We start from the raw sequence: 15,724 nt of genomic DNA, 5'->3' as shown, positions 1-15,724 counted from the left end.
AATGTACATTCTCATCCAATTGACCTGTAGATCCTAATTAGAATAACAGAAAGATTATGTTTTACATTATCAATAGCTGTTTTCAAAATTTATATGGAAAGGCAAAATAATGAGAAAATCCAAAACAATTTTTAACAAGGTCATAGTTGGAATACTCATACTATAAAGCTACAATACTTAAGGTTATATAATATAGGTAAACTGATATACATATTGATCAATTGAATAGAAATAAGTCAAAAATGACCAGCAAAATGCGTTTAAATTGAGTTTGAACAAAGCTCCAAAAATATTCAGTGGAGAAAAGAATCCAACAAATTATGTTGGAAGAACTGGATATTCACACCTCAGTTTGAATATTAACATGAAGTGAATTAACATGAAATGATTTATAGATATTAATTGAAAATGCAGACACATAAAAGTTCTAGATGAAAGTATAGGAGAAAATGTTTTCAATTTTTGAGTCAAGGAATAATTTCTTTGATATATCAAATGTACAAACCACAAAAGAAAAAAATGATAAATCAGACTCTGAAAATTTAAAATTTTGTTCCGAAAATGATACATTTAAGTGGATTTAAAAAAACAAGCCATAGACCCAAGAAAAAAAATTTCCAAATTATCTGATAAAATCATATCCAAATCATATATTTAAACTTCTAAAACCCAACGATAAGAAAACAAAGAGTCTAATGAACAAACTGGCAAAAGATTTTAAGAGGCAGTTTGCCATATTGGGTAGACCAATGCCAAATAACACATGTGAAGATGTTATTAGCCATGAGGGAAATGTAAATTAAAACCAAGATAATGTACAACTAAATATCTATTAAAATAGATGTTACAAAAAGCTGAACACCCAGCATAACATCAAGCTGTAGCAAAAACATGGAAAAAACCGAACTCTCATATGATGCCAGAAGAAACACAAGATGTTACAGCTACTTTATAAATCAGTTGTCAGTTTCTTATGACTCAGCAATCCAACTCATTTACCCAAGTGAAATGAATGAAAATGTAAGTTCACACAGAAGCCCATATGTAAATGTTTACAGTAATCTTATTTGTAGTCTTGAAAATCTGAGATCTATTCAAACTATGTATGAATTGTGGTGCTTTCATATAAGACTACTAATTCACAACAAAAAGTAATAACTATGATAAGAGAAAAGAATCTTCAATGCATTGTGCTAAGGTAAAGAAGCCAGACATAAACTGCTATTATATGATTTCATATATATTACAATATGGAAAGACAAAATTGTGGAAATTAGAACAGAGCAGTGTTTGCTCAGTTTGGGGAAGAATGGCAGAGGAGTTGGCAGTTGAACTGTTAAAAATCTTGATTAGGTTTGTGTTTCCACACTATGTATTTGTCAAAACTCATAGAACTGTGGAGCAAAAAGGGTGAATTTTACTGTATGTTAATTAAAAATAGTTTTTTTTTTGAAATCTAAGAGAATAAATAAACAAGTTCAGGAAACCAGAATGTTTTCAGAAGTTTAATTTGTTATCATATATAGGCTGCTCTCTTTATATACTTGTCAGTTTTGAGTAGAGTCTGTATTTTTTCTCTTTGCATATCTTAAACTGTCTTTACTCAAATCTCATATTTCATTGACACTTGGTTGACTATGGCATATTGAGAACATTCTTAAAAATTTATCTTTCATTTTTTAAAAAACTTGAGAGATAACTTTATATTTTGTTGTTATGTAGGATACAATGTGTTGAAGTATATACACATTGTGGAACAGTTTAATCTAACTAGCTAGCAAGTACATTATCTAACATAGTTCTCATTTTTATCATGAGAAGACTTAACATGCACTCTACACATTTTTCAATACTATGATATATCATCATTAACTATAATCATGTTGCTATATAATAGATCTAAGAAAGGCTTGGGGAGATATTAGTAAATGAATAGTTTTTTTTTAGCTCAAAAATTTGAAGGCATCATTATATTAACTTTTACCAGTGAATACTGCTGTTTGAAATCTGATGATTGGATTCAAATTCCCAGTTCATATGTACTTAATCTGTCTTTTCTTTCTACAATTGTTTTGAGGGTGTTTTTTAAAATTTTGTATTGAGCAATTTCCTGATTAAATACCTTTTTACACAACTCCTTTTCAGTCATTGTGTTGCTATCTGCGGTATCTTTTAATCTACACATCGGTGATTTTGGTTCTGGGATATTTTCTTAGCATCTTTCTTTGATTATTTTTTCCTCTTCTATTTTCTCTTTATGCAATTTTTGTTTTTCAAGTGTTTAACTTCCCAGATGTTTCCTAATTTTATTTTTCATATCTTTGTTCTCTACTGCACTTTCAGAGACATTCCCTCAAATTTTATTTCAAAGTTTCAATCCAGTTTTCATATTTTCAGTATCTATGAAGTTCACCCCCTCCCCCCACCTTTTGATTATCCTTTTTAGAAGTATTCTGTTTTGTTTCATGGATAGAGGATTTCCTTTTATTTCTTTAAGGTTATATTTTTTCCTCACTTGTATTGTTTCTGGGCCTTTTAAATCATTTCTTTAGTTTATTTTGGTCTACTTACTTTTAAGAGTAATGCATCAAAATAAGCTGACTAGCTTTATAGACAAATGAGCCTCATTGATTGATATACTTTCCCACTGGATGTCCAGTGGGTAAACAGCTTTTTTTATTGTTAGAAGATCCCCATATAGTAGTAGCTGGAGGTATTTTATTTGGAGCCATTTGCTCTCTTCTAGAGAAAAAATGTTCGGTTTCCAATAAAGAGGCATTTATGGCTGACCACTTGCTTTTGAGAGCAGAGGTGGGGAAAGTAGTCAAGTGCTCCAACATCCATACTGTAGTCCTGATTTCTCATTATTTCTTATCTTTGTTCATCATCTAAGCTTCCCTGTGCCTGGTATCCTTAGGGCCTACTGCCACTGTTAAGTTTCTCTGAAGAATAAATGTCTCATCCCCTGGTGGAAGGACTTTACCATGTAAGGGAAAAGAAACAACGGATGCATGGTAGAGATAAGGGACCATGGGTGCCACTTGCCCTTAAGGCTTTCAGCTAATCTCCTGATTCCAGGTTAGAACCTTACCCCCTCCTGCCTCTTTGCAATCCTTAAAGCCTCTAGGTACTCAGTCACTCAGATCTCTGCAGGAAAATTAGCTTATTTCCTGTCACTATTCCCCTGTGCCAACCATTATACTTTGGTTGTAAATTCCTCCAGTGTGCTACATCATTTGCCTCTCCTTTATAAACGCTGATTCCAAATTGGTGTGGAAATCTTTGTTGCTGCTTCTTTTGCTGTCCTTGCTCTTGTTGCATAATAATCTGGTCTTGCCATTAATTTAATGTATTTGGGTGTAATCAATTTTTAACCACAACCAAAGATTTTTCCTCTGTTATCACCTATAAGAATTATCTTAAAAGAAAAAAAAATCCTAGAGACACAGACAAATTTGTTCAATTTCTCATAAAGCGTAGAGATTATTTTTAGCCGCATATAAATATGTAATTTAAGACATACTCCTTTATGTCATTCACCTGGGTTTGAGTCAGGGGATGCTAGCAGACAAGAATTTGACAATATCCATCCACCTAACTGTAATTCTTCCTTGAATTTTTCGAGACAGAACTCAAATGTCACATCTTCCAGGATGCCTTCACTGATAACTCTGGGTAGAATTTGGAAATTTCCTCTTTATGCTTTTCTTGCACATTGCCAATCTGTAGTGTGGTGTTCTTTCACATTGCTTTAAAAAATATTTATTGATGGAAGTGTGTCCCACAGTGGACTAGAACTTTACAAATTTAAAATCATGCCTTATTCTTTTCTGTATTTCTTTTGTTTTTTTATATTATATAGCCATAAATATGATTATGGCTAATTAGCACACCAAAACTAGACCAGCATCTATTCTGTATTTGATAGAAATACATAGCAAGATAACAAGAGAAATTTTTTCCACAAAGTGGTAATAATCCAGTTACTTGGGTTTTTCAGTAGACCTATTTTTGCGGTGACTTAAAAAAAGACCCAGTAATTTCAATATGTTGGGGAAGCAGCCTTCAGAACTTAAACATTATACAATGGATTGATTATTTCAGTCACTGTGTGTGTGTGTGTGAGTGTGTGTGTGCATGCGCATGCACACGTGCAAGCGAGTGCCTTTTTGTAGGTGAAGGGGAATTAATTTGGCTTGGGCAAAAATAAAATATGGAAGTGCCCAATTTCTCTCTCTAGCCTCAACTTGATGTAAAGAAATGAACAATGATCATATTTGGCTTTGGAAATCATATTAAATCTTTTTACTGCTAATGATGAATTGTAAAGAGACTCACTTTCAAACTATAGTCGTTTCTCAGCAACAAAAGGATACAGAAAAATAGAGATTCTTCCCAGAATCTGATAAAATTTGTTTTGATATTTTCAAAACAGTCTGCTCTATTTATTTCACAAATATGTCTAGCTTCAGGACAATCTGATATATGTGAATTAAACTTTTTCAAAGAGATTAAGTTGGAAGGTAGTTATTCCAATTAAAATTGCATTTGGCTTCACATAAAGATTAACTGAAGAACATATTTAAATAAGGAGACCTTTGTGCATTTAAGTGTTTGTTCACAGATTGTTAAATGAGGGACATGATGTCAGGAAAATCAGTTTCAATGTTATTGGATGTCAAATGAAGATGAACACCTGTGAAATAATATGAAAATTTTGATACACACACTTATAGTAACTTTAAGGGCGAGTTTCATGGCTTCAATGGTAACTTTGAATTTTTTCCATTTCTTATGATCAGAGTTCTTCAGATTAACAGATAAAAAGTGTGGTACCTTGAAGTGATGCCATGAATTATAGGTGTTGGTATATCCCTTGGAATATCTTCCACTGTGGTGATTTGGGTTCCATTGCTTTTCACACAAGCATACTTTGTACAAACTTCAATCTGCAAAAATAGTTTAGAAAAAGATAAATCCAACCATTTTCAAAATATGGATTTATGGTGGACTGAAACCAGGTATTCTCATGTAAAAAAAACAAACAAACAAAAAAAAAAACTCTTAGTTTTCTATAGCCTCTTGGGGTTTAGCAAATATTCATTTTTGATGTTAATTGAGTTCAGTGGGATAACCTCTGACTTGAGTGCAGAATTGGGTTTAGCACAATTGATGTAGTGATTGGAATGGTGATGTTTATCTCTGGTTCCAACTATTCAGAAAAATAAAGACTTATTAATCTACTCAGTACCCAGTCAAGGAATGGAAGACGCTCAGGTGACAGTTTGCAAGCATAATAGGTTATCACTGCATCCTGCTCCCTGGATCTATAACCTAGTAGTGTAATGATGATATCTTCTGGAAGTCTTGACACTTTACAACAAATAGCCTAAATGCTAATGTCTAATGGAAGAAAAATGAAGCCTGGAGAAGCTTCCAATATGGCCAAGCTATTTTATATCCATTTGTTCCAGCTGCAATGGTCTTTTTTACTTTAATCACAGCAGAAAATCATCATTCACCCCCTTTAATTCTGCCACCTAATTTGAATAAAAACTGAGGAGGGTGGAATAACTAAAGATTAGAAATGGGGTTTATCAAAAATGAGTAACACAAAAGAATATATCCAGTAAGAGGGAGGAGAGACACATGAAAATACAAAAGACTGCCGCTGGAACATCCACAAGGTAACACGATTCTACTCAATTAAAAATTAAGCCAAAGATGAGCCAGCACAAAGATGAGGTTTTTTTTTCCAGCATACATTTTTTAAAATGTTTTTATTAGTGCATTATGGTTACATACCAGTGGAGTTCATTTTGACATCATCATACGTGCATGGAAAATAATTGGCTCCATTTTAGTTCCCAATACTTCCTCTTTGGCTTCCCTCCTTCCTCCTCTTATTCTCCTTCTTCTGTTCTACTGCTCTTCTATTTATTTATTTATTTAGTTTTTAATTGGTGTCCAGCATAGATTTTAAGAATTTACCAAATTGTATATGTTCTTTATAAACTTTGATTCCCTGAAATAATATTTCCCTCACTCAGTTGCACATGTAGATTTGTTATGTCTTTAAACCTGGCATTCTAACAAGATTTCCAATTTCTTGCGGGAAAGTTTCATTTTATATGCCTTAGTATTCCCTATATTTTTTTCTACTTTTAAAGTCAATAGACCCTGACGTGGCCTATGTGCTAGACTTCAGGTGGTCAATGCAGTCTCAGAAATTTCATGCTAAATTATGTCACATATGTATATAAATATTTTTCTAGGGCAAACTGCACTTACTTCAGAAGATTCTCAAAGAGTTCCTACGGCCAAAAGTTTAAATACAACTGCTCTCACCTAGATGGGGTCATTGAACATTTGTGGAATGATGAATTGATATATATTTTTCATCCTCAGATGAAATCCTTTAATATATTTTTGTCTGTGGCATTTTTATTTAGGTTTTCCTGTTGCATTCCATATCAAGAATGCTAGGGATGGGTAGACTGTTTGAAGTGATCGAGTCCACTGCCCTTACAAAGGGAAAATGGATGCAAGGTGTTAATTTAGTAAATAGCAGAAATGGGAATTAGAAAGAACACCTCCACATTCACAGGCTGATTCTGCTTTGATGTCAACAAAAGACTGAGGAAAAAAGGCAGGCTGGCAAGATTTACTTAGCATACGTGATTAGCTCCGATTTGTCAGTGAGAGATTCCATCACCATCCTCATCACCCTGGTTTTCCAACTTATCATTATCCTCTCTCCAGAGACTCACATGTTTGCCCACAGCAAACAGATTTAATTCTGATCAATTTCCCTCTTCTCTCTCCCCTCTCCCACCAAATAAATAATCTGTAACCAAGACAGAAAATATCCACTTAGTGACATAGCTCAACATGTTTTATTTAACATATCCATAAGCTTAACCATCAAAACACAATGTTCTAACCTGAATGTCATAGATAGTGAAGGGAGACAGGTCTCTCAGAATAAACGACCCTGGCACATTCATTCCAGTCTTGTAGAGCTTATTATTTACATGGACAGAATACTCGGTGACAACGCCATTTGGGTTTGAAGGAGACGTCCAGATGACACGGACGGCTGTACTGTTGATGATGAAAACCTCTGGAGGAAGCATGCCCTGAGGCTCTAGAATTAAAGGAAGAAACTGAATAAACTCCAGCTGTCTCTGAAAAAGCACTTGTTAAACTAAATGCAGATTAGTATTTAGGTTTAGCAAAGTGTCTGTTGCTTATCTGCTTTCCTCTGATGAAGTTATCACAGTCTGTAGCCCTCTGTAAATTGGCTTATTATACTCTCAGTTAGAAACCATAAGAATTGGTGGTAAAATGCTCGATACCACCAGCATAGTGCTAATCTTTAATACTATGTGACCAGTGGGATGTGATGATAAACTCTTCACCCATCTGCGCTACTAACCCATATCTATTATTTGTCTTTTTCCATCCCTTTGCTCCATACCTCCTGGGTGGGGGATGGGGAGGGAAGAAAAGAAAATTTGCTCCTTAAGCAAAAAATAAAACTCAAATACATTGAGGGCTGGTGGAACGTGAAAAATCATTTGATGTTACTAGCTTGTAACTCAAGCAATATGAAGCAATAATGCAATATTGTCATTATGTAAATGATTTTGAATGTTGATTACCATAGGTAATGATGAAATCTAACATTAGGAAAAAAATCTTGCTTAGCGTTAAATTACACAATTATTCAAGCATGTCAGAAATAACTATGCGAAGACCTATTTTTATCATAAGAACCCATCTTAACTAGTTGAAAAATTGTCCTTGTGATTCATCCTATTTTATAAACAAAAGGTGCTGACCTTTGGCATCACAAAGGGAAATGGGTTCCACACTTAAAGAGCTCTGCTAATGACCTGGAACACTTGCTTGGGAGGTAATGATATTATAATGTTTATAATGAGACTTTATAAAGCCAAAAGGATTAGAAAGACCATTCCAAATACATTTCAGATTCACAAGTTGCTTCTCTTTCTTCCTCCCCCTTGCTAACTGGCTTAGAAATGAGTCATAGGCAATTTTTCTCCATGGCTGAACTTCCACCTACTATTGTTGGTGACTCAGAGAGGGTCCTCACTGTGCTTAGCTGCTGTTTTGAAAAACATACTACTTCTGAGAGCAAATCATAAAAAAAAAGTTTCTAAATGTCACTATTTATTGATGTGAACTCAGCTCCAAACTAAATATACACTGAAAAGAACAGGAGCAAACGGGGCTAATATACCATTATTAGAGCCTTGTGCTGCCATTTCAATGGCACCACTTATTGATCTGCCACTTGATGACAGCAAGCACTTAAGCATTTTAGCCCCGACCTCCTCTCCTCCAACACCGGAAATTTTATAATGGAGGAATGACTGATATCAACCCCAGCAAAAATCAATCAATTTCATTCGCATCTCTGTAGCCGAGTATCCAGTAGAATCTGGACTCACCCCCGTCACTGGTGGTCGCGTGCTGCACTGTGCTGTTGATGCTGTGCACTCCATTGAAGACAGAGATAAAAATTTCATACTCTGTGTTGGGATTTAAGCATCCAATGACATGAGAGTTGGCATCTGGGAGGATTTTCAGAGATTCGTTTGAGGTAGCAGAACTCCAAAACAGCGTATAATATTCAACATCTCCTTGTAGGTCTTGAAAAGCTGTTAACAATAAGTATACAACACTCTAAATATGGCAAATCTGAAAAGGTCTTAGTGGAAAAAGACAATTAGCTATTTCTAGGATGGGAGGAAAGAAAGTTTATGGAAACTTCACTTTGCAAAGAATTCTGGAAACTTCTTCCTGATGGTGCTGGTGGAGTTAGATTTTTTTTTTTAAACACATTTTACCTTTTTCCTTACATTGTAATTAATTGCATGGAGTCAGACATAGGAACATACATTCTTAAATTTACTTTAAATAATTTAATTATGCTATTTAGAATTATTCAAATATTATAAAAGATATAATCTCTAGATGGTTGATACAACCAATGAAGCCAAATAAAATAAAATAAAATATATATATATATATATATATATATATATATAAAATAATGGAACAACTTCTATTTATAAGTAGCCTAATTCCTCAGATAATTCTATGCTAAGACAAATGTGGACATTTCCCAATATAGATCCTGAAGGCATTTTTTAGCCAGTTAACAAAACTGCTAAATGATACCTAGAAGTACACTTACAGAGGTATCATTTTATGTACACTGCCAATGTAGCAGGGCTGTATGGCATGCTTACCACAAGAACTGGCTTAGTAGGATCCTAAGATGATGTTCAAATTTTTAATCAAGGCTCTCTCCTTTTCTCCTAGTTCCATGAGTTTCTATAATGTAGGCAAACTCGAAAAAGATGCCAAAAATCAACCACTGTCTGTCCCACATATATATTCCAATTTCTTCATCTTTACCTTTTGAAAAACCAGTCTATTTTTTTCCTCTTCATCCACCAAATTTCTCTATTCTTTGCCTTAAGCTCTTAATTTTATTACCTGCCTCTGATCATTCCCTAAAAAGAGAACATAAGAGTCAATATGCTCTAGTATATTGTAGCATACTAGATGTATGCTCATGTGCTCATACATACATATATATGTCACACTTTAGTATAAGTAGTATATTATTTTATTTGCATTGATATTATTTTAAGGACCTTAAGCTGGAACTGTTACCTTGGTTTGGTTAGGATGGGGATGGAGTCTTAGCTGACAAGCCTCCTGAAATTATATGTCAGATAGCATTCAAACCAGGTCAGTAGCACTGGTTCAAGGATCAGGAGGGAAAGTTGGCCTTTCTCTTGATTATTAAAGTGTGATCTCTCATAGGTGAGATCCCAGTATATGTGAATGTAAAGTAACAGGGCTTCGGGAACTCTAGGACTTTATACTTTTACATTAACATCTTGGGGGTACTGCATAAAAAATGAATATTAACTTTCTATTTTTCCTAACACACTACTACTTTCACTTTATCTCTAAAAATATTTAAAAAGATATGATAAGCCAGTATATTCAGAAGAGTTTATATCAGGAGACATTTCACTGTTAATTTGGAAAACTGGAGGATTGAGATGTCTCTTTTCTGTAATGCCACAAAGTGTAAGCAAATTTAACAATAACTTTGTTACTACTCATTGGCAGGAATACCTATTGATACTTTTAACATTTTCCTAATTGACAGAATCAATGAAATGCTGGAAACATGCATGATTGTGAGTGCAAAATTCCTTCCTTCACTGGTTTATGGTATTATTACACATCCATTTTTGGCTGGTGACTTTTAATAGAAAGTGAACTAGTTTTGAAATTTATGTTGCATTTTAGTTTGAGTGGGTTGATTAGAAAGTCAAACCCTAAAATAGAATATCAATGAAGTGCTTTCAAACTCTATTTATAAACATAAGTGGATTTTATTTGGATTATTAAATATGCCTGATATCTTTTCTATCAAGTTCAATTACTGTAGTTAGGTAGACATCACTAAATACATTAGGAATAGCACCACAAGTTCAAGGTCAAGATGAGGCAATGATAGTACATTAAAGCCTGGATGAAATCCCATTAAATGCCCATTCTTAGCTATGCACCATATGTCAAGCCCTTTGAAGTAGAACAAACCTTATTTTGCTAAAGAAGATGGGAAAAAATGGTGGTTCTGTTCTACTGTTTTTGTCTCACTACATACAATAGAAGCTCTTGTGACCAGAAACAGGCTGCATCTCTGGATAAGTGCCAGATTTCTGCCCTTGTCCTGCCTCTTGCCAACATCTGCTTCACACTTCTCTTTCTTCATTCATGGAGACATTACAGAGTCCAAAAACAGAAAAACTGAAATATGTATTCTTGATCATCACAAGAGAAGCTCTGGGAGTGTGCACATGAGAATATACTTAGTGAGTGTTCAAATAAGGTCTTTAAATAAGATCTTTAAACTTCACTAAGCTCTTCCCACTGAACTGTCTTGAGAAGCAGAAGATATCCTTAGTTCAATAGACCAGCACAAAATTAAAGGCTCCTGACCTTGAATATATGTCTGAGAGAGGAATGCTATTAAAACTGAAATAGCTAGGATGAGGAGGCAAGTAAATTTCACCTTTCCTATTGAGAAAACTGGGTCTGAATGCATTTCTCCCTTTTTAAAACATGACTTCTTCATTGCATAAGGGAAATACTGTCTAGAACCTTCAAAGGCATAATTTTTTCCACATATATCCCCTTTTTCTTTTCCCACATTTTTAATTAATGCATTATATTTGTACATATTGATGGGATTTGTTATTACATATTTGTCCTTGCAAACAATATAAAAATTTAATTTGAACAATATTACTCTCTAGCATTTTCCTCCTTCCTCCTCCTCTCCCATCCCTTGATCCTTTTCCTCTACTGATTTCCCTTTGATTTTTAAGAGATCCACACCCCACCTTTGTTTTCCTTTTTCCTCATATAAGAGAAAATACATGACCTTCTGAGTTTGACTAATTTTGCTTAACATGATGGTCTATAGTTCCATCAATTTTCCTGCAAATGCTATAATTTCATTTTTATTTATGCTGAATAAAACCCCACTATAAATATTATTCATTCATCTGTTGATGGACACAAAGGTGGGTTCCATAATTTAGCTGCTGTGAATTGTGCTGCTATAAATATGTGTCACTGTAGTAAGGTACCTTTCATTCTTCAGGGTAAATACCAAGAAGTGGTATAGCTGGGTCATATGATGGTTCCATGCATATTCTTTTGAGGAGCCTCCACACTGATTTCCATAAAGGTTGTACTAATTTATGATCCCACCAAAAGTGTAAAAGTGTTCCTTTTTCTCTACATCCTCTCCATCATTTAATACTATCTGTATTCCTGATGACTGCCATTCTGACTGGTATGAGATGAAATCTCAGTGTAGGTTTGACTAGTATTCCCTAATTGCTAATGATGTTGAACTGTTTTTCATGTATTTGTTGAACATTTGTATTTCTTATTTTGAGAAGTGTCTATTTAGTTCAGTTGTCCATTTATATGATTCTTTTGCTCTAAAGTTTTATGAGCTCTTTATATAACTCTATATATTAATCCTCTGTCAGAAAAGTAGCTAGCAAATATTTTCTCCCATTCTGAGGGTTCTCTCTTTTCATTATTTCCTTTGCTGTGCAGAAACTTTCTAATTTGATGCCAATCCATTTATTAATTCTTGGCATTATTTCCTGAGCTGTAGGGGTCCTATTGAGAAAGTTGCTGCCTATGCCTAAAGGCTGGAGTGTTGACTTGATGTTTTCCTTCAGGAATTGCATAGTTTCTAATCTAATACATTGGTCTTTGATCCATTTTGAGTTGATTGCTGTTCAGAGTGAGAGAGAAGGATCTAGTTTTACTCTTCTACATATTTATAACCAGTTTTCTGAACACCGTTTGTTAAAAAGCCTGTCTTATCTCCAATGTATATTTTTGTTATATCTGTCAAGGTTCAGATGACTGTATTCATATGGGTTTGTCTCTGTGTCTTCTATTCTGTAACATTTGTCTGTGTGTCTTTTATGTCAGTACCATGCAGTTTTTGTTACTGGAACTCTGTAGTATAATTTGAAGTTAGTATCATGATGCCTCCAGCATTGATTTTGGCTTAAAATTGCTTTTGTTATTCTGGGTCTTTTATTCTTCCAAATAAATTATTGAAGTAGTTTTTCCTAGTTCTTTGAAGAATGTCAATGGTGTTTTGATAGGGATTTCATTGAATTTTATATTGCTTTTGGTAATATGGTCATTTTAATAATATTATTTCTGCCTACCCATGAACATAGGAGGTCTTTCCATCTTCCGAAGTCCTCTTCATTTTCTTTTTCAATGTTCTGTAGTTTTCATTATATAGGTCTTTGTCTCCTGGGTTAGATTTATTCCCTAGGTATTTTATTTTAGTTTTGAGGTTATTGTGAATGGAATTGTTTTCTTGATTTATTCCTCAGAAAATTCATTCTTGGTATTTAGGAAAGCTATCTATTTTTGTATGTTTTGTTTTGTATTTTTTGTATGTTGTATTTTTGTATGTATCTATTTTTGTTGTATCTATTTTTATAACTGCTATTTTGCCAGATTTGTTTATTAGCCATAGCAGTGTTTTTTTTTTTTTTTTTTTTTTTTTTTTTTTTTTTTTTTGTGGAATTTTTTGGATCTTCTATGTATAGGATCATATAATCTGCAAGCAGGAATAATTTGGCTTTTTGCTTTCCTATCCTCATCATTGCTCTGGCCAGAATTTTCAGCACTGTATTAAATAGGAGTAGAGAGAATGGGCATTCTTGTCTTCTACCAGATTTTAAAGAAAATGTTTTCAGTCTTCCCCCATTACTATGAGATTGGCTTTGAGTTTCTCATATATAACCTTTATGATGTTGAGGTAGGTCTTTTCTTATCCCTGGTTCTTCAGTGTTTTTATCATGAATGGGTGCTGAATTTTGCTGATGGCCTTCTCTGCATCTATTGAGATTACTAAGTGATTTGTCCTAATTCTGTTAATGTGATGAATTATGTTTATTTATTTGTATATATTAAACCATCCTTGCATATCTGGAATAAAACCAACTTGGTCATGTTGTACAATCTTCTTAAAATGTTGTTGAACATGATTTTCTAAAATTAAATATTTTTGCATCTAAGTTCACTGGGAATGTTAGTTTATAATTTTCATTCCTTGATGTGTCCTTATGTGGTTTTCATATGAGTGTGATACTGGCTTCAATAATGAATTTGGGAGTATTCTATCCCTTTCTATTTCATTAAATAATTTTAAAAGTATTGGCATTAGTTCTTTATGCGTTTGGTGGAATTGAGCTGAGAATCCATCTGGTCCTGGGTTTTTGTTGTTGTTGTTGTTGTTGGAAGACTTTCTATTACTGCTTATATCTCATTACAAGATATTGGTCTGTTTAGGTTTTCTATGTCCTCTTGATTCAATTTTGACAGATCATATTTTCTAGAAATGTAGCCATTTCTAGGTTTTCCAATTTATTGGATATAAGTTTTTCAAATAGTCCCTAATGATTTGCTAGTATATATTCCTTTTTCTATAAGAAGGGAATGGAGGTTTTATAAAATACTTGTATGGGATTCCCTCAAAATAACAAAACCCACAGGCTCTTATGAAAAGGATACATCTGTGAAACATGTATTTCATAAAAATAGAGAATCATAAAGATAGAGACATGAAAATGGAGACCTGAGGGATCTACCTTAGAAGAATGGAAATCAAGAAAATATAAAAAGCAATGGTAGAATTAAGATCTACATCAAAAGTAAAAACTAGCATAGTTGAAAATACATAACATCAAAGAATGAATAAGAAATGATCATGAAGTCAATCAAAGTCAAAATTATAGAAATTGAGAAAACAGAATGGAAAAATCTAACCAAAAAAAAAATGTAATAAATATTCATGAATATAAAATATCCCATTAAATTTTATCCACAATGAAGACATATGGCTACAAACTGAAGAGAGTAATATAGTTTTGCCTACAAAAATGGCAATATATTCACATGTAAACATATGGAATACTGTGACATTTCAAAGGGAAACTGAAAACTAAAGATGATCTACAAAGGACAAGAAAATTGGATAAGCTTCAACTTCTCATCTGGAACATCAAGTGTAGAAAGACAGTGGAACAATTTCAAAAAGTTTTGAAGAAAAATATTTTGATCACCAAATTTCATGCACATTTAAATGATTATGTGCAAAAGCAACTTGAAGATTTTCTTAATGGAGGCAAACATTAAGAAAATGTGCAGGAACCAGGTGTGATGTTGCATACCTGTAATCCCAACAGCTCTGAAGGCTGAGGCAGAAGGATCTAGACAAAGCCAGCCTCAGAAACGTAGTGAGGTGCTAAGCAACTCAGTGAGACTCTGTCTCTAAATAAAATACAAAATAGATTTGCGGATGTGGCTCAGTGGTTGAGTATCCCTGAGTTCAATCTCCAGTACACCCACCCCCAAAAGAAAAGAGAATACGCAAAGATGACAGAAATACTTTCTTGTATAGGCAAAATTAAGAGAATATACAACTAATTTAAATTTTTAATTTTCATGATGAAACTTTCGAATAACATTCATCAAAGAATAAAAAGATGAGTCAAGATCTAGAACTTAACAATGGAAAAGTTAAAGAATTAATGATGATCAAGGCGGGAAATGGCGACTGGCTAAAGGAGCTGGTTCTGTTGCTGCTGTGGGCTAAGCGGGAAAGACACCGCACACTGCGCATTCGGGACCATCGCCGGAGCCTGAGGACACTTCTCTGTCGTCACAGTTAGGACTCAGGATTCAAAAGAGGAGATATTGAGACGCTTGGGACCAACTCAAAGCAGCCGGGTGACTCTCACCCCCTGGGGAGGCATCCCGGATGGGACGGTGGTCCCGGAACGCAGGAAACTTTGTGAGGTAGAACTGCCGGCGAGACGCCCCTCCCCCCGCTGGAGCAGTGAACTCAGACAGCTGGGACCCGTAAAGGAGGCCGCTGGGCACAGCGCTGGGACTCGGAGCAACCACTGGGGCTCCGGCGGCTGCCCAGGGGAAGAGTGGCGAGGAGAGCTGTGTGGACTCAGGACACCGGGGCCTGCCCTGAGGAGGAGGAGGAGGAGCGTGGCCACTTGGATTCGGAGTGACTGCGCCAGAGCTACAGGCGGTTGCCAGA

The 15,724-nt window shown here is 34.5% G+C and overlaps 1 protein-coding gene across 1 annotated transcript in view; it reads right to left on the bottom strand.

Moving 5' to 3' along the window:
• USH2A (usherin) overlaps positions 1-15,724 on the bottom strand; it is a 777,454-nt gene that overhangs the window by 196,461 nt on the left and 565,269 nt on the right. Inside the window, 3 exon segments of the mRNA XM_079107116.1 lie at positions 4,837-4,949; positions 6,945-7,147; positions 8,478-8,687. Coding sequence (XP_078963242.1) covers positions 4,837-4,949; positions 6,945-7,147; positions 8,478-8,687 — 526 coding nt within the window.

Source organism: Sciurus vulgaris, assembly GCF_902686455.1.
Source record: "Sciurus vulgaris genome assembly, chromosome: 12".
Classification (NCBI taxonomy): domain Eukaryota; kingdom Metazoa; phylum Chordata; class Mammalia; order Rodentia; family Sciuridae; genus Sciurus; species Sciurus vulgaris.
This window is presented reverse-complemented; position numbering and strand designations above follow the sequence as displayed.